Raw genomic sequence first — 18,694 nt, 5'->3', positions numbered from 1 at the left:
AAAAATTGCAAAGTGTGATGGTGGGCACCTGTAATCCCAGCACTCGAGAGGCTGAAGCAGGAGAATTGCTTGAACCCAGGAAATGGAGGCTGTAGTGAGCCAAGGTCATGCCACTGCACTCCAGCCTGGGCAATACAGGCAAAACTTTGTGTCAAAATAATAATAAATAATTATAAAAGGCTGGGCATGGTGGCTCATGCCTGTAATCCCAGCACTTGGGAGGCTGAGGTGCATGGATCACTTGAGGCCAGGAGTTCAAGGCCAGCCTGGCCAACATGGTGAAACCCATCTCCACTAAAAATACAAAAAATTAGCCAGGCATGGTGGCAGGCGCCTATAATCCCAGCTACTTGGGAGGCTGAGGCACAAGAATTGCTCGAACCCGGGAGGCAGAGGTTGTAGTGAGCCAAGATTGAGCCACTGCACTCCAGCCTGGGTAACAGAGAGAGATTCTGTCTTCAAAAAAACAAAACAACAACAACAAAAACAAAAAAAACAAACAAAAACCAAAACAACAAAAAACAAAAAAAAGAGGAGAATTACATCATTGTTTTGAAAGAATTATCCTTGTTTACGAAGATCAATAATAAGGGTGCGGCTGGAGAGGCAGTTGCCGGGGAGATGTATTTTTTTGTATTTTTTTCTGTAAGGTTGCAATAGCCTTTGTGCAAGGTTGTGATTTTTGTAGTCTTTTCTGTTATCAGGCATACAAGTGTGAGAACCCTCTCTTCACGGCCTTCCTTCATAGCCTCTGTTTGTCAGGGTTTTCTTAACATTACTGACTCCATTTTTATTCTGATAACTTTCACAATTCATTTCCATCCATCTTTTCTTTGGTAAACCAGGGTATTTCCCAGCTGACAAGCATTTTGATAGCTGCAAGGTCAAAATATTCCCAGCTAATATACTCTCCCCCACCCTGGCCTGCCACAGGAGAGGTGAGGTGCGTGAAAGTATTTGCCAAAGGGACCCTTGCCATCTCTGCTTCGAAGGATTACACGCTACGCTTGTGGAACTTACTCACTGGCCAAGAGAAATTTACCATTTGGGATGGAGGCTCAAAAAATCCCACTGAACCTCAGATCTGGAGCCTTCATGTGGATGAGGCACACAAAATTGTGTATTCGGCATCTGCCTCAAAGGTAACAAACACCTGCCCTATTTGTAAAGGAAAGCTGAGACCAGGGCATTAAAAGACAGAATAGGCCGTTTCTATAAGGAGGGGTTCCCTGATACGGTGGTGGAGTGTGGGTGTAAACAGTGTACACAACCACTTGAGAGGGTGCCATAAGAGGTTTCAGACTTCAGAGTTGGATTAGATAATCCTGATAATTCTTTCTGACCCAAAGATTTGAAACCTTTCATCTTTTTTGAATATCAGCATTTTAGGGCTATAAATTTCCCTCACAGTACTGCTTTACCTACATCCTATACATTTTGACGTGTGTTTTCATTTACATTCAGTGTAAAGTACTTGCAGATTTCACTTTTGATTTCTTATTTGATCCATGGACTATTTAAAAGTGTGCTATTAGTTTCCAGATAGTTGAGGGATTTCCAGATAGGGTCCTGTTCTTTATTTTTTTCTAATTAAATTTCATTTGTATGACATAAAACCTTTCAAATTCATTGAGACTTGTATTATAGTCTCTGTCTCTCTTCTTTCCTTCTTTCTTTCTTTCTCTCTCCCTTTTTTTTTTTTTTTTGAGATGGAGTCCTGCTCTGTCACCCAAGCTGGAGTGCAGTGGCACCCAAGCTGAGTGTAGTGCAGCTACACTCAGCTCACTGCAACCTCCACCTCCCAGGTTCACGTGATTCTCCTGCCTCAGCCTCCTGAATAGCTGGGACTACAGACGCACGCCACCATACCCAGCTAATTTTTGTATTTTTAGTAGAGACAGGGTTTCGCCATGTTGGGCAGGCTGGTCTCAAACTCCTGACCTCAGTTGATCCACCCACCTTAGCCTCCCAAAGTGCTGGGATTACAGGCCTGAGCCATCATGCCCAGACTGTTTTATAGTCTCTCTAAATGTTCCGAGGGCTTCTGAAAACAATGTCTACTCCACTGTGTTATTCCATTATATCGATCATAACCCTATGATTTCATAGTTTTATAAATGGAGACACACAATAGCATCGCGGGTAATAGCTTAGTAATTGATGCCAGGAAGAAAAAAATATTTATTTAACTCCCAGTTAAGTTTCTTGGGAACTGAGTGACTTTGGTCATGTCATTCACCATTCTGAGTCTCATTGCTTCTCCTTCCTCATAAGATCATGAGACATACCCTAGCATAGTGCTTAGCACACTGTAAGCACCAAATAATTGATATCTATCTATTATTATGTTACATGAGTAATTGGTGGTTGTTGACAGTAATATCGGTGCATATAAATCATGCTGCCCAAAATAGGAGTCACCAACCAGATGTACCTATTAAATATTTGAAATCAGGCAGTAGGGGGGAAGGGGAGGGAGAGCATTAGGACAAATGCCTAATGCATGCAGGGCTTAAAACCTACATGACGGGTTGATAGTTGCAGCAAACCACCGTGGCATATGTATACCTATGTAACAAACCTGCATGTTCTGCACATGTATCCCGGAACTGAAAGTAACATTAAAAAATTAATTAATTAATTAAAACACTTGAAATATGACTGTCCCAACATACTGAAATTCAAAGACCTAGTATAGTAAAAATAATATAAACTATCTCAATAGTAATTTTTGTATTGATTATATGTTGAAGTGATACCACTTGGACATATTGAGTTAAATAAAATATAATACTAAAATTGATTTCATTTGTTTCTTTGTACCTTTTGTAAGGTAGCTAATGAATTTAAAATCACACGTGAGGCCTCGCCCACCTCTCCTTTATTTCTCTGAATTGGGAGTGTTAAAAATAAAATGCATGGGGCGGGTGCAGTGGCTTACACTCATAATCCCAGCATTTTGAGAGGCCGAGCAGGGAGGATAGCTTGAGCCCAGGAGCTCAGGAGCAGCCTGGGCAACATAGTCAGACCCTGTCTCTACAAAAACAAATAGCCAGGCATGGTGGTGTGTGTCTGTGGTCCCAGCTACTTGGGAGGCTGAGGTAGGAGGATTGCTTGAGCCCAGGAGGTCAATGCTATAGTGAGTCATGATTGCACCACTGCACTCCAGCCTGGGTGAAAAAGAGAGGATCTGTCTCTAAAAGAAAAGAAAATGTATAAAGTATACAAGAGAACGCATCTTGCGTTTGACTCTGGGAAACTTACAGCCTAGGTCTCCTGCCAAGATGCTGCTTCCTCTTTATTATTCTATTAGATCAATGCTTGGAATCTGGAAACTGCAGAGCTGGTTTTCCATATCCTGGGAGATGCCTCTGATCCTTGGATGTGCATGGCCATGCTGGCCTCCCAGGCCACGCTGCTGACAGTGTCCAGGGATGGTGTGGTCAGTCTGTGGAGTTCAGCCACAGGAAAACTTCAGGGGCAGCAACATATGTCCAGCATCAAGGAAGAAACACCTACCTGTGCTGTCTCAGTCCAGAAGCAAGGAAAGCTTGTTACCGGGTTTAGCAATGGCTCCATCTCTTTGGTAAGCATCTTTACTGTCTATGATGAGAGCATTAACTCAGCTTGAAATGCTCAGACATGCTAGAAGTTGGGAAACATAATCTTGCCTTTATCTTTGTTTTGTTTTGTTTTTGAGATGAAGTTTAGTGCAGTGGCACAATCTCTGCCCACTGCAACCTCCGCCTGCTGGTTTCAAGCGATTCTCCTGCCTCAGCCTCCTGAGTAGCTGGGATTACAGACACCTGCCGCCATGCCCAGCTAATTTTTTGGTATTTTTAGTAGAGATGGGGTTTCACCGTGTTGGTCAGGCTGGTTTTGAACTCCTGACCTCAGCTGATTCACCCACCTCGGCCTCCTAAAGTGCTGGAATTACAGGAGTGAGCCACTGTGCCTGACCATTTATTTATTTATTTATTTATTTAATTTTTTTTGAGATGGAGTCTCGCTCTGTCGCCCAGGCTGGAGTGCAGTGGTGCACGACTCCATGCCTGGCCAATTATTAGTGTTGTTTTTTGTGGAGATGGGGGTTTTACTATGTTGCCCAGGCTGGTCTCGAACTTATGGGCTCAAGCAATCCAGCAATCATCTTTAGCCTTCCAAAGTGCTGGGATTACAGGTGTGAGCCACTGTGCCTGGCCAGAATTTTTTTTTTTTTTTTTTTTTTTTTTTTTTTTTTTACCATTTTTTAACCCTTTTTGTTTGTTTGTTTGTTTGTTTTTGTTTGAGACAGAGTCTCACTTTGTTGCCCAGGCTGGAATGCAGCAGCGTGATCTCGGCTTACTGAAACCTCTACCTCCTGGGTTCAAGCAATTCTCCTGCCTCAGCCTCCCCAGTAGCTGGGACTACAGGCGTGCGCCACCGTGTCTGGCTAATTTTTTTATTTTTAGTAGAGACGGGGTTTCACCATGTTGGCCAGGCTGGTCTTGAACTCCTGACCTCAAGTGATCCACCTGCCTCAGCCTCCCAAAGTGCTGGGATTACAGGCATGAACCACTATACCTGGCCAACTTTTATTTTTTCAATTAATAAAGTATTTTTAGAGACAGAGTCTCAGTCTGTCACCCAGGCTGCAATGCAGTGGCACAGTCATAACTCACTGCAGCCTCCAACTCCTAGGGGCAAGAGTGACCCTCCTGCTTTAGCCTCCTGAGTAGCTGGCACCACAGGGGTGTACCACCATGCCTAGCTAAAAATTGTATTAAGAGATGGGGTCAGCCAGGCATGGTGGCTTATGCCTGTAATCCCAGCACTTTGGGAGGCCAAGGCAGGCTGATCACCTGAGGTCAGGAGTTCAAGACCAGACTGACCAACATGGTGAAACTCTGTCTCTACTAAAAATACAAAAATTAGCCAGGCGTGGTGGCACATGCCTGTAATCCCAGCTACTTGGGAGGCTGAAGCAGGAGAATTGCTTGAACCCGGGAGGCGGAGGTTACAGTGAGCGGAGATTGCGCCACTGCACTCCAGCCTGGGGCACAGAGCAAGACTCCGTCTCAAAAAAAAGAAAAAAGAAAAAAAGAAAAAATTCCAAACTTGTAAGCCTTAACCCGTGGAAGTGCCTGTCAGGCATCCTTGGTTCTGCACAGGTTTCCTCCAAAGAGGACAGATTGCTGGAGAAGCTTCCAGATGCTGTGAGGTTCCTGGTGGTCTCTGAAGATGAGTCCCTCCTTGCCGCAGGTAGCATTTAGCTCTCATTTGGAGTAGTGAGGAAGCTAATCGGGATCAGGCTGGAGTAGGGGGTGGGGCTTGGGAACAGAGCAAGGTCCTAGGGCCAGAGGTTAGCAAACTTTTTCTGCCAAATGGCCTCATAGTAAACATTTTTTGCAGTCCAGATGAGACAGTCTCAGTTGCAAAGACTCAACTCTGCAGTTATGGCACAAAAACTAGACTAGACACCATTTTTCTGTTCTCTTTCTTTCTTTCTCTTTTTTTTTTTTTTTCTTTCTTTCTTTTTTTGGTAATAGGTCTTGCTGTATCACCCAGGCTGGAGCGGAGTGGCTCCATCATAACTCATTGCAGGCTTGAATTTCTGGGCTCAAACGATCCTCCCACCTCAGCCCTGAATATTGGGATTACAGGCATGCACCAATTACTACCCAGCTAATTTTATGGTGAGACGGAGTTCATAGCAATAGGGCTGCCTGGCCTCCCAAAGTGCTGGCATTACAAATAGGAGCCACCACACCCGGCCTAATTTGCTCTTTTATTTCCGCCATCTGCAACCTCATGGATGGTGACACGTTAGCAGCTGAGTCAGCCCCTTTCCCTCTGCCCATGTTTCAGATCATTTGGCCCACCCACTGCTTCTATTGCATAAGTAGCTGCCTCTGCCAGCAGGATGTATGGTTTCACAGTGTTACAGCCTTCCTGGGCACCTCCACAACCCAGAGTCCTAAGCTCTTGTCCCATGTCCAAGAAGAATGAAGTCATGCTGACAATTGAAAAGTGATAAGGACAGAGAAGTTCATTGAGCAATGAAACAGCTCTCAGGGGAGAGAGGATGTGAAGGTCGGGTCATCTCTCTCAGTATGTCTGAGTCTGCGAGTTTTTATAGGCACAGGATGGGGGAGGGGCAGGCAGTAGGTAGTATTGGAAACGGTAACATTCAATTGGTTAAAAAGCATTATTCAGGCCAGGTGCAGTGGCTCATGTCTGTAATTTCAGCACTTTGGGAGGCCAAGGTGGGCCATCACCTGAGATCAGAAGTTCAGACCAGTCGGACCAACATGGTGAAACCCTGTCTCTACTAAAACATGTAAAAATAGCCAGCGGCAGCACCTGTAATCCCAGCGCTATTCGCAGGATGAAGAGAGAATTGTTTAAACTCAGGAGGTGCAGATTTCGCAGCCGCAAGATCACGCCACTGCGAAAAAAGTCTTATTCAGAAAGAATCAATCAGGAAAGGGTGGGCAAAAAGGCACAGGAGTTCTCACTGTGGATTGTTGATTTCATTTGGAACCAGCAGCCCAGGCTGTTTTTGGTTCAAACGTACAGTTTCACCAGGGACCCATTCCTATCTGGCTAGGCATTTACCTGCCTCCTGCCACTATCCCTTCCTTTCTCCCTTCTTACTTTCTTTCCTCTTCTTCCTTCCTTCTTTCCCTTCTCATTTCTCTCCTTCCTCCCTTCCTCTTTACTTTTTTTCTTCCTCTCTATCTCCTTGACTCTCCTCTCTCCTTCCTCCCTTCCTTCTGTAATAGTTATCAAAGGCTTGCTGTGTGCCCAGCTTTGTGCTAGTTTCTGAGATACCATGATGAGCCAAAGAGGCAGTCCCTGCTCTCCAAGAACTTACAGTTGCATTATAATAACGTTACAAGTTTCCTTAAGATGAGTGATTAGTGGCTGGGTACGGTGGCTCACGCCTGTAATCCCAGCACTTTGGGAGTCCAAGGTGGGCGGATCACTTGAGGTCAGGAGTTTGAGACCAGCTTGGCCAACATGGTGAAACCCAGTATCTACTAAAAAATACAAAATTTAGCCAGGCGTGGTGGTAAGCACCTATAATCCCAGCTACTCAGGAAGCTGAAGTGGGAGAATTGCTTGAACCCAGGAGGCAGAGGTTGCAGTTAGCCAAGATCACACCATTGCACTCCAACCTCAGTGACAGAGCAAGACTCCATCTCAAAAAAAAAAAAAGAAAAAAAAAAAAAAAGATGAGTGATTACAGAAGTCAGCATTCCCCCCGCCCCCAACCTGCTGTGGGCTATGTGCAGATGAGGACAGGACTGAATCCACCTTCCCCATCCTGGATCCCTTCTCCTGGCACCTAGTCCTGGCACCTAGCAGGGCCTCCAAAACATCCTTTTTTTTTTTTTTGAAATAGAGTCTAGCTTTGTTGCCCAGGCTGGAGTGCAGCGGTGCAATCTCAGCTCACTGCAGCCTCTGCCTCCTGGGCTCAAGCAATTCTCCTGCCTCAGCCTCCTGAGTAGCTGGGATTACAGGCATGCGCCACCACACCTGGCTAATTTTTGTATTTTAGGTAGAGAATAAAATACATGAAACATTGGGGTTCATTCACCTTGGCCAGGCTGATCTCGAACTCCTGACCTCGAGTGATCTGCCCCCTTTGGCGTCCCAAAGTGCTGGGATTACAGGCATGAACCACCACACCCAGCCTCCAAAATGTCTCTGTTGATGGAAGGAATGACCCTCAACCCCCTCCAGGCATGAGAGGTGTAACCCCAGTTCCTGCCGTTTCAGGCTTCGGAAGATCCGTGCGGATATACTTGGCGGACTCGAGAGGCTTTCGCCGGTTCATGGCCACGGATCTGGAACACGAAGACGTGGTGGAGACAGCTGTTTTCGGTCCTGAGAACAACCTGATCGTCACAGGGTCCCTGGATGCGCTCATTCAGGTGAGGGGATCCTCACCTCCGCCTCGGGAATAGACAATGTGATTCTTTGGGGATTTTTGGCTGCAAAATACAGACACCCACAAAAACGAGTGCAGGCAAAATAGGTGAGTTCACTGGGAGGATATGGGGGTGTATCCTCCGCCCCAGTGGCAGACCTGGTTGGGAATTACCGAAATGTTCAACAAAGGAGGTAGCATTCCCAAAATGATCCTCAAACCTTGGGGGCAGATTTAGGCCTTCAAAGTGGAGCAGGGTTGTGGGGGAGGAAAATTCTCAATTTAAGTTTAAAGTTGTCCAAGCTGGCGAGAAAAGTAGATGGTGAAATAGTGAATCTTCAGTGTTTTAGTCTCAGGCCCCTTGAAGTTCTCTCTTTTTTTCCCCTCCTTCTTATGAGCTATTTTTTCCAGTTTTAAATAAATTGACAAATAGACTGTGCACAGTGGCTCACACCTGTCATTCCAATACTTCGGAAGGCCAAGGCAGGTGGATCACTTGGGCCCAGGGGTTCAAGACCAGCCTGGGCAACATAGCGAGACCCAGTCTCTACAAAAAAACACAAAAATTAGCTGGGCATGGTGGCACGTGCCTGTAGTCCTAGCTACTGAGGTGGCTGAGGTGGGAGGATCACATGAGCCTGGGAGGTAGAGGCTGCAGTGAGCTGTGATCATGCCACTGCACTTCAGCCTGGGTGACAAAACAAGAACCTATCGCCAAAAAAATAAGAGTAATTTTCTTTTTATTTTTTGAGACTAAGTCTCGCTCGGTCACCCAGGCTGGAGGGCAGTGTGGCGTGATCTCAGTTCACTGCAACCTCTACCTCCTGGGTTCAAGCAATTCTCCTGCCTCAGTCTCACGAGTAGCTGGGATTACAGGCGCCCACCACCATGCCTGGTTAATTTTTGCATTTTTAGTAGTTTTTAGTAGTTAATTTTGTATTTTCATCATGTTGGCTAGGTTGGTCTCGAACCCCTGACCTCAGGTGATCAACCGCCTTGGCCTCCCAAAGTGCTGGGATTACAGGCGTGAACCACCGTGCCTGACTAGAATAAAATAATAATAATAATAATAAATAAATAAACATTAAAAGTTTTGAGCTTCCAGACCCTCTAAAAAAGATGTACAGGGCACCCTCTAAAAAAGGTTTACAGGGCACCCTCCAGGGGTTCCCCGGAACACACTTTGAGAACTGCTCTGGAAGCTGCTGGGTTCAAGCCTGAGGAAGGTAAAGGAATGGGAAGATGTGAAGGCCCTTGAACTACAGCCTGAAAATTCACCTTAGGTGTATGAGTGGGCTGAAGTGTACTACTTATTTTCTTATTTATTTATTTATTTTTATTTTTATTTTGACGGAGTCTCACTCTGTCACCAGGCTGAAGTGCAGTGGTGCAATGTCAGCTCACTGCAATCTCTGCCTCCTGGGTTCAAGCGAGTCTCCTGCCTCAGCCTCCCAAGTAGCTGGGATTACAGGCACGCACCACCACGCTTGGCTGATTTTGTATTTTTAGTAGAGATGGGGTTTCACCATGTTGACCAGGATGGTCTCCATCTCCTGACCTCGTGATCTGCCCGCCTCAGCCTCCCAAAGTGCTGGGATTACAGGTGTGAGTCACCGCACCCAGCCTATTTATTTATTTTTATTTTTATTTATTTATTTTGAGACGGAGTTTCGCTCTTGTTGCCCAGGCTGGAGTGCAATGGCACAATCTTGACTCATTGCAACCTCCACCTCCCGGGTTCAAGCTCAGCTTCCTGAGCTTGAACTCAGATTCTTGATTCTCAGAATCAAGAACTTGTGAGAATCAACTCAGAACTCGATTCTCCTGCCTCAGCCTCCTGAGTACCTGGGATTACAGGCTTGCACCACCACGCCTGGCTAATTTTTTGTATTTTTAGTAGAGACGGGGTTTGTCCATGTTGGTCAGGCCGGTCTCGAACTCCCGACCTCAGGTGATCCACCTGCCTCAGCCTCCCAAAATGTTGGGATTACAGGCGTGAGCCACCGCGCCCGGCCCAATGGGCTGAAGCACATTTCTGAACTATAGTTTTCCACAGAAGACGTCAGATCTGCCCTCCTGTTCTGCTTCCTCAGGTGTGGAGTCTGTCAGAACAGGGGACCCTGCTGGACATCCTGGAAGGCGTCGGGGCCCCCGTGAGCCTGCTGGCCCGCGGTGGGGCTTTGGTGGCGTCTGCTTCCCCGCAGTCCTCATCTTTCAAAGTCTGGGATCTCAGCAACGCTCATAGGTCCCGGGTCCCTGCACCATTTCTGGACCGCACTGGCCTCACTGCAGTGTCCCACAGTGGAAGCTACGTCTACTTCCCCAAAATTGGGGACAAAAACAAAGTCACTATTTGGGACCTGGCAGAAGGTTGGTAAGGTATAAGTATGGTCATTTTTGTGGGTAAGGCTTGGAGCCATCTGTCTCAGTTTAGGCTGCTATAACAAATCATCCCCACAGGCTGGGCCCCGTGGCTCACGCCTGTAATCCCAGGGCTTTGGGAGGCCTAGGCGGGTGGATCACCTGAGGTCAGGAGTTTGAGACCAGCCTGGCCAACATGGCGAAACCCTGTCTCTACTAAAAACACAAAAATTAGCCGGGCATGGTGGCACATGCCTGTATTCCCAGCTACTTGCAAGGCTGAGGCAGGAGAATTGTTTGAACCTGAGAGGCAAAGGCTACAATGAGCCAAAATCACGCCACTGCACTCCAGCCTGGGCAACAGAGCAAGACTCTGTCTCAAAAAAATAAAATAAAATAAATTATCCCCATAGACTGGGCGGCATAAGCAAGAAACATTATTCCTCAACATTCTGGAGACCGGAAGGTTCCAGATCAAAGTGCGAGCAGATCTGGTGTCTGGTGAGGACCTGTTTCCTGATTCACAGATGGCCATCTTCTTGATGTGTCCCCAGAGAGAGAGAGAGAAATCTCGTGTCTCTTCTTTTTTTTTTTTTTTTTTTTTGAGACGGAGTCTCACTCTGTCACCCAGGCTGGAGTGCAGTGGCTGGATCTCAGCTCACTGCAAGCTCCGCCTCCCAGGTTTAGCCATTCTCCTGCCTCAGCCTCCCAAGTAGCTGGGACTACAGGCACCCGCCACTTCGCCCGGCTAGTTTTTTGTATTTTTTAGTAGAGACGGGGTTTCACCGTGTTAGCCAGGATGGTCTCGATCTCCTGACCTCGTGATCTGCCCGTCTCGGCCTCCCAAAGTGCTGGGATTACAGGCGTGAGCCACCGCGCCCGGCTAGTGTCTCTTCTTATAAGGGTACTAATCCTATCACGAATGCCCCACATTCATGATCTAATCACTTCCCTGTCACTCTGCTACAGTTTGGAGGGTTTGGCCCTACAAACCTGATATTGACATTTAATATCCGGCTGGGCATGGTGGCTTAAACTGATAATCACAGCACTTTGGGAGGCAGAGGCAGGAGGATTGCTTGAGCTCAGGGTTCAAGACCAGCCTGGGCAACATGAGAGGACACCGTTTCTACTAAAAATTTAAAAATTAGCTGGATGTGGCCAGTCACAGTGTTTCACGTCTCTAATCCCAGTACTTTGGGAGGCCAAGGCAGGTGGATCATCTGAGGTCGGGAGTTTGAGACCAGCCTGACCAACATGGAGAAAACCCATCTCCACCAAAAAAATATAAAATTAGCCAGGTGTGGCGGCGCATGCCTGTAATCCCAGCTACTCGGGAGGCTGAGGCAGAAGAATAGCTTGAACCTGGGAGGTGGAGGTTGCAGTGAGCCAAGATCACGCCTTTGCACTCCAGCCTGGGCAACAAGAGTAAAACTCTGTCTCAAAAAAAAGAAAAAAAAAAACTTAGCTGGATGTGGTGGATGGCGTGTGCTTGTTGTTCTATCTATTTGGGGGGCCGAGGTGGGAGGATAGCTTGAGCCTGGAAAGTTGAGGCTACAGTGAGCCATGATCACACTACTGCACTCTAACCTGGGTGACAGAGTGAGATCCTGTCTCTAAAAAAAAAAAAAAAAAAAGCTACGCGCGGTGTAGTGACTCACACCTGTGATCTCAGCTCTTTGGGTTGGCTGAGGTGGGCGGATCACTTGAGCTCTGGAATTTGAGACCACACATCTCTACATAAAAGACAAAAATTAGCTGGGTGTAGTGGCACATGTCTGTAGTCCAAGCTACTTGAGAGGCTGTGGTGGTGTAGGATCATTTGAGCCCAGGAGGCAGAAGTTGCAGTGAACTGAGATAGTGCCACTGCACTCCAGCCTGGACGACAGAACAAGACCCTGTTTCAAAACAAAACAACAATAAAAAAAGAAATTTACTCCCCAGTGTTGGAGGGAGGCCTCATGGGAGGTGTTTGAGTCATAAGGACACATCCCTCATGAATAAATTAATGCCCTCTCCTGGCAAGGCAGTGGTGGTGGTGAGTAAGTTCTTACTCTGTTAGTTCTCATGAGGTTGTTAAAAAGAACCTGACCCCAGCTACTTAGGAGGCAGAAACAGGAAGATTGCTTGAGGCCAGGAGTTCGAGACCAGCTGGGGCAACATGAACCCTGTCGCAATAAAAATAAAAATAATGGCCGGGCATGGTGGCTCACGCCTGTAGTCCCAGCACTTTGGGAGGTCGAGGTGGGTGGATCACCAGGTCAGGAGTTCAAGACTAGCCTGGCCAACACGGTGAAGCCCCATCTCTATTAAAAATACAAAAATTAGCCGGGCGTAGTGGCAGGCACCTGTAATCCCAGCTGCTCAGGAGGCTGAGGCAGGATAATCACTTGAACCCGGCAGGCAGAGGTTGCAGTGAGCGCCATGGCACTCCAGCCTGGGCGACAGAGCAAGACTCTGTCTCAAAAATAAATAAATAAACAAAAATAAAAATAATTAGCTGGGCATGGTGATATTCACCTGTAGTCTCAGCTACTAGAGAGACAGAGGCAGGAGGATTGCTTGAGCCCAGGAATTTGAGGCTGTAGTGAACTGTGATTGCACCGCTGCACTCCAGCCTAGATGACAGAGCAAGACCCTATCTCAATTAAAAAAAAAAAAAGAAAAGAAAAAGGAAGCTGACACTTCCCTCTCTCTTGCTTCCTCTGGCCATATGACCTCTGCACACCCCAGTCCCCCTTCACCTTTCGTATTAAGAAGAAGCAGCCTGGAGCCCTCACCAGAAGCAAAGTCTGGCACCATGCTTCCTGTACAGCCTGCAGAACAATGAGCCACATAAATCTCTTATTCATAATTATGCATTACTGTATTAGTCTGTTCTCACACTGCTAATAAAGACATACCTGGGCCGGGCGTGCCTGCCTATAATCCCAGCACTTTGGGAGGCCGAGACGGGCGGATCAATGGAGGTCAGAGATCGGTACCATCTCCTGGCTGACACGTGAAACCCTGCTCCTACTAAAAAATACAAAAAAATAGCCGGCGAGGTGGCGGGCTTCGTAGTCCCAGCTACTCGGGAGGCTGAGGCAGGAGAATGGCGTGAACTCGGGAGGGCGGAGCTTGCAGTGAGCCGAGATCCCGCCATCTGCACTCCAGCCTGGGCGACAGAGTGAGAGACTCGTCTCAAAAAAAAAAAAAAAAAAAAAAAAAGACATACCTGAAGCTGGCATGGTGTCAAGCCTGTAATCCTATACTTTGGGGAGGCTTCAGGTAGGCGGATCATTTGAGTTCAGGAGTTCGAGACCATCCTGGCCAACATGGTGAAACCCTGTCTCTACTAAAATTCCAAAAATTAGCCGGAAATCGCTTGAACCTGGGAGATGCATGCTGTAGGAGCCAAGATCTTGCCACTGCACTCCAGCCTGGGCAAGAGTGAGACTCTGTCTCAAAAATAAATAAAATAAAATAAAAATAAAATAGTAAAAAAGACATACCTGAGACTGGGTAATCTGTAAAGGAAAGAGGTTTAATGGACTCACAGTTCCACATGGCTGGGAAGTCCTCACAAATCACGGCAGAAGGCAAATGAGGAGCAAAGTCACGTCTTACATGGCAGTGGGCAAGAGAGCATGTGCAGCGGAACTGCCCTTTACAAAGCCGTCAGATCTCCTGAGATTTATTCACTACCATGAAAACAGTATGGGGGAGACTGCCTCCATGATTCAATTATCTACACCTGGCCTCGGCCTTGACCCATGGGAATTATTACAATGCAAAATGAGATTTGGGTGGGGACACAGCCTAACCATGTCAATTGCCCAGCCTCAGGTAGTCCTTCATAGCAACACCAACAGACTTAGACAGGCTCCAGCTCCTAATACCATCCTATGGGGAGTGAGGATTTTGACATAGGAATTTGGTGGTAGGGGAACACAAATCTTCAGTCCATAACACACCTATAACTTCAATCAGGTGGAAAGTAGCTAGTCATGGCCGGGCATGGTGCTTCACACTTGTAATCCCAGCACTTTGAGAGGCTGAGGTGGGCGGATCATTTGAGGTCAGGAGTTGGAGACCAGCCTGGCCAACATGGCAAAACCCCGTCTCTACTTAAAAAAAAAAAAAAAAAAATTATCTGGGCTTGGTGGTGCATGCCTGTAATCCCAGCTACTGGGGAGGTTGAGGCAGGAGAATTGCTTGAACCTAGGAGTTGGAGGCTGCAGTGAGCTTCGATCTTGCCACTGCGCTCCAGCCTGGCAGATAGAGCGATACTGTCTCAAAGACAAAAGAAAAAAAAATATGAACACCAGGCAGGGTGTGGTGGCTCCCGCCTGTAATCCCAGCACTTTGGAAGGCCGAGGTGGTAGGATCACCTGAGGTTGGGAGTTCGAGACCAGTGTGGTCAACATGGAGAAATCCCATCTCTACTAAATATACAAAATTAGCTGGGCGTGGTGGCACACACCTGTAATCCCAGCTACTCGGGAGGCTGAGGCAGGAGGATTGCTTGAATCCAGAAGGCGGAGGTTACGGTGACCCGAGATCGTGCTATTGCACTACAGCCTGGGCAGCAGAGTGAGACTCCATCTCAAAACAAAACACAACAAAACAAAAAACACCAGGGAAGCAGGGCCTCTGTGATTCACTCTCAGTGTGAGTCATTCTCATTTTTCTTCCCTGGCAGGCGAAGAACAAGATTCCCTGGACGCCTCCAGTGAGGTCAGGTGTCTGGAGGTTGCTGAGCAGCGCGAGCTCCTATTCACTGGCCTCGTGTCGGGGGTCGTCCTTGTGTTCCCCCTGAATTCCAGGCAGGATGTGATATGCATTCCCCCTCCCGAGGCCCGGAAAGCAATCCACTGCATGTCCCTGAGCAAGTGTGAGGACTGCCTGGCCATCGCCTATGACAACATGGTCCTGGTGCTGGACATCACCCCCGGGGACCCCTGCCCGGTCATCAATGGGCCAAGGTACACCTTTTATACCCAGCTGCCCGAGACCATCTCCAGCGTGGCCATTCTGACGGACTACCGCGTGGTCTACAGCATGACCAACGGGGACCTCTTTCTTTACGAGTGTGCAAATTCCAAAGCGTTTCCCTTGGAGGCCCACAGGAGCCGAGTTGCCTGTGTGGAGGTCAGCCACAAGGAGCAGTTGGTGGTCAGCGGGTCTGAGGATGCCCTGCTGCGTCTCTGGGACCTGCAGGCACGCAAGTGGAAATTTGAGATGAGCTACACGGTGCGTGGACCTCCTCCCCATGTTCATGCTTGACCCAGGCTTTGGAAAACCAATAGATGGCCGTCGTTTACTAAGCACACACCATGGGCCATCGACCAGGGTGGGACTAGGGTGAAGAAAGTGAGGCACTTGGTCAGGCGCAGTGGCTCACGCCTGTAACCCCAGCACTTTCAGAGGCTGAGATGGGTGGATCACCTGTGATCGGAAGTTTGAGAACAGCCTGACCAACATGGTGAAACCCCGTCTCTACTAGAAATACAAAAATTAGCCAGGCATGGTGTTGCATGCTTGTAATCCCAGCTACTCGGAACTTGGGAGGCAGAGGTTGCGGTGAGCCAAGATCACGCTACTGCACTCCAGCCTGACTACAGATACTCCATCTCAGAAAAAAGAAAAAAGAAAAGTGAGGCATTTGTCTCAGGAGCAAAGTCTTATTTTGTTTTCGTTATTGATTTTTAAAGAGACAGGGACTCCACTGTCACCAGGCTGCAGAGCAGTGGCATGATCATAGCTCATTGCAGCCTCAACCTCCCCACTAAGTGATCCTCCCCGCCTCAGCCTGCCAGTGCATAATTGAGATTTCAGGCATGACCCACCAGACCGACTGCAAAGTTGAAAGGAGTACCAAAAAGCTCAGCAATGGTAGGCCAGGTGCAGTGGTTCACCCAGTACTTTGGGAGGCCCAGGCAGAAGGATCACTTGAGGCCAGGAGCTGGAGACCAGCCTGGGCAACATAGGGATACCTTATCTCTACAAAAAAATGCAAAAATTAGCTGGGCATGGTGGTGCACACCTGTGATCCAGATACTTGGAGGGCAGAGGCGGTAGGATTGCTTGAGCCCGGATGCCACTGCTCTCTAGCCTGGGCAATAGAGCAAGGCCTATCTCAAGAAAACCAAAAACAAAAACTCAGCAATGAAGATTTTTTTTTTTTTTTTTTTTTTTTTGAGATGGAGTCTCGTCAGGTCGTGCCCCAGGCTGGAGTGCAGTGGCCGGATCTCACCACTGCAAGCCCGCCTCCTGGGTTTACTTCTCCCTCTGCCTCAGCCTTCAAGTAGCTAGACTACAGGCTCAGCCACCTCGCCCAGCTAGTTTTTGTATTTTTTTAGTAGAGACGGGTTTCACCCTGTTAGCCAGGATGGTCTCGATCTCCTGACCTCGTGATCTGCCCGTCTCGGCCTCCCAAAGTGCTGGGATTACAGGCTTGAGCCACCGCACCTCGCCGAAGATTTTTTTTTTTTTTTGAGATGGAGTCTTGCTCTGCCACCCAGGCTGGAATGCAGTGGAGCAATCTCAGCTCACTGCAGCCTCCTGGGTTCAAGCAACTCTCCTGCCTCAGCCTCCCAAGTAGCTGGGATTACAGGTAAGCACCACCATACTCGGCTAATTTTTGTGTTTTTGTGTAGAGTATTTCACATGTTGTGCGGCTGAACTCTGGCCTCAGTGACCACTGGCCTCCCAAAGTGCTGGGATTACAGGTTTGAGCCGCTGCACCTGGCCGAGAAGTAATATTTTAATGCAATATTTTTAAAAATCTTAAGTGGATACCAAAATTCCATGAAGAACAAAATCTCAGCAATATAGGTAAAAACTGGATCAAATCCTGCACTGGCTTAGTGCTGCTTCACTCTCACCCTAACTCCTGGTTTTTTTTGAGCGGAGTTCTACTAGAAGAGGCAGTGGCATCTCAGCTCACTGCAAGCTCCGCCTCCTGTTCTCCTGCCCGCCTCAGCCTCCCGAGGCTGGGACCACACTCTGCCTGAGCATTTTTGTATTTTTTTTAGAGATGGGGTTTCAGCCAGCCAGGATGGTCTCTCACTGACCTTGTGATCCGTCCACCTCGGCCTGTAATCCCAGCACTTTGGGAGGCCGAGGCAGGCGGATCACCTGAGGCCAGAGGTTGGAGACCAGCCTAGCCAACATGGTGAAACCCTGTCTCTACTCAAAATACAAAAATTAGCCCTGCATGGTGGCATATGCCTGTAACCGCCACCTATGGGTGGCCGGTGCAGGAGAACAATCACTGGAACCTGGAAGGTGGAGGCTTCAGTGAGCTAAGATCACGCCACTGCACTCCAGCCCAAGATGAGTGAGACTTCGTCTCAAAAAAAAAAAAAAAAAAAAAAAAAAAAAGAAGGCCTTGTAAGTCTAGATTGGGTGCAGCGACTCGCACCTGTAATCCCAGCACTTTGGGAGGCCAAGGCAGGAGGATTGCTTGAGCTCAGGATTTCAAGACCAGCCTCAGCAACATAGCAAGATCCCATCTCTAGAAAAAAAAAAAAATTAGCCAGGCAGGAGGCCTGCAGTCCTCAGCTACTCATTTCAGCCGAGGCAGGAGGATCGATTGAGCCCTGAGCTCGGGAGGCTGGTGATGAGGTCTCACTGACTGCACTCCAGCCTGGATGACAATGCAAGATTCTGTCTCTCAAACAAAACTAATAAACAAAAATGAAGAAGTTAACATGTGAACAGTACTATTAATTAAACTGTCGACCTATGGGAATCTTTTTATTTTTACTTTTATTTATTTTTGGTTTTTTGAGGCAGGATCTTACTCTGTCACCCAGGCTGTAGTACAGTGGTGTGATCATAGTTCACTGCAGCCTCCGCCTCCTGGGTTCAGGTGATTCTTCCACCTCAGCCTCCTGCGTAACTGGGACTACAGGCATGCGCCACTGCACCTGGCTAATTTTTAAATTTTTTGTACAGACAGGGTTTCACCCACCCACCTTGGCTTCCCAAAGTGCTAGGATTACATGCGTGAGCTATCACGTCCAGCCTTTATTGGAATCTTACCAGCTTTTCAATTCCTCCCTTTTTTCCATTATAGAATCCAATCCAGGATTCCATGTGGCATTAGCACATATCTTTTAATTAAATACAATCATAGCTAACATCTGTATAAGCAAAGTAATTTAAGAAATTGAATCCCCATCAAAAAAAGAAATTGAATCCTATGGCCAGGCACGGTGGCTCATGCCTGTAATCCCAGCAGTTTGGGAGGCCGAGGTGGGTGGATCACTTGAGGTCAGGAGTTTGAGACCAGCCTGACCAACAGGGTGAAACCTTATCTCTCATAAAAATACAAAAATTAGCCAGGCGTGGTGGCACATGCCTGTAATCCCAGCTAGTTGGGAGGCTGAGGCAAGGGAATCTCTCGAAACTGGGAGGCAGAGGTTTCAG

At 47.7% G+C, this 18,694-nt stretch overlaps 1 protein-coding gene across 3 annotated transcripts in view; it reads left to right on the top strand.

Annotated features, from left to right (window-relative positions):
* NWD1 (NACHT and WD repeat domain containing 1) overlaps nucleotides 1–18,694 on the top strand; it is an 87,971-nt gene that overhangs the window by 63,929 nt on the left and 5,348 nt on the right. For all 3 annotated transcript variants that reach the window (XM_031659789.1, XM_031659790.1, XM_031659788.1), the window contains 6 exons: nucleotides 934–1,142; nucleotides 3,314–3,586; nucleotides 5,151–5,241; nucleotides 7,765–7,919; nucleotides 10,009–10,285; nucleotides 14,961–15,511. In XM_031659789.1, the coding sequence (XP_031515649.1) occupies nucleotides 934–1,142; nucleotides 3,314–3,586; nucleotides 5,151–5,241; nucleotides 7,765–7,919; nucleotides 10,009–10,285; nucleotides 14,961–15,511 (1,556 nt within the window). The remainder of the gene's footprint in view (nucleotides 1–933; nucleotides 1,143–3,313; nucleotides 3,587–5,150; nucleotides 5,242–7,764; nucleotides 7,920–10,008; nucleotides 10,286–14,960; nucleotides 15,512–18,694) is intronic.

The sequence above is a fragment of the Papio anubis genome, chromosome 20 (genome assembly GCF_008728515.1).
Source record: "Papio anubis isolate 15944 chromosome 20, Panubis1.0, whole genome shotgun sequence".
Lineage (NCBI taxonomy): Eukaryota > Metazoa > Chordata > Mammalia > Primates > Cercopithecidae > Papio > Papio anubis.
Note: the sequence above shows the minus strand (reverse complement) of the source record. Positions and strands in the feature narration are given on the sequence as shown.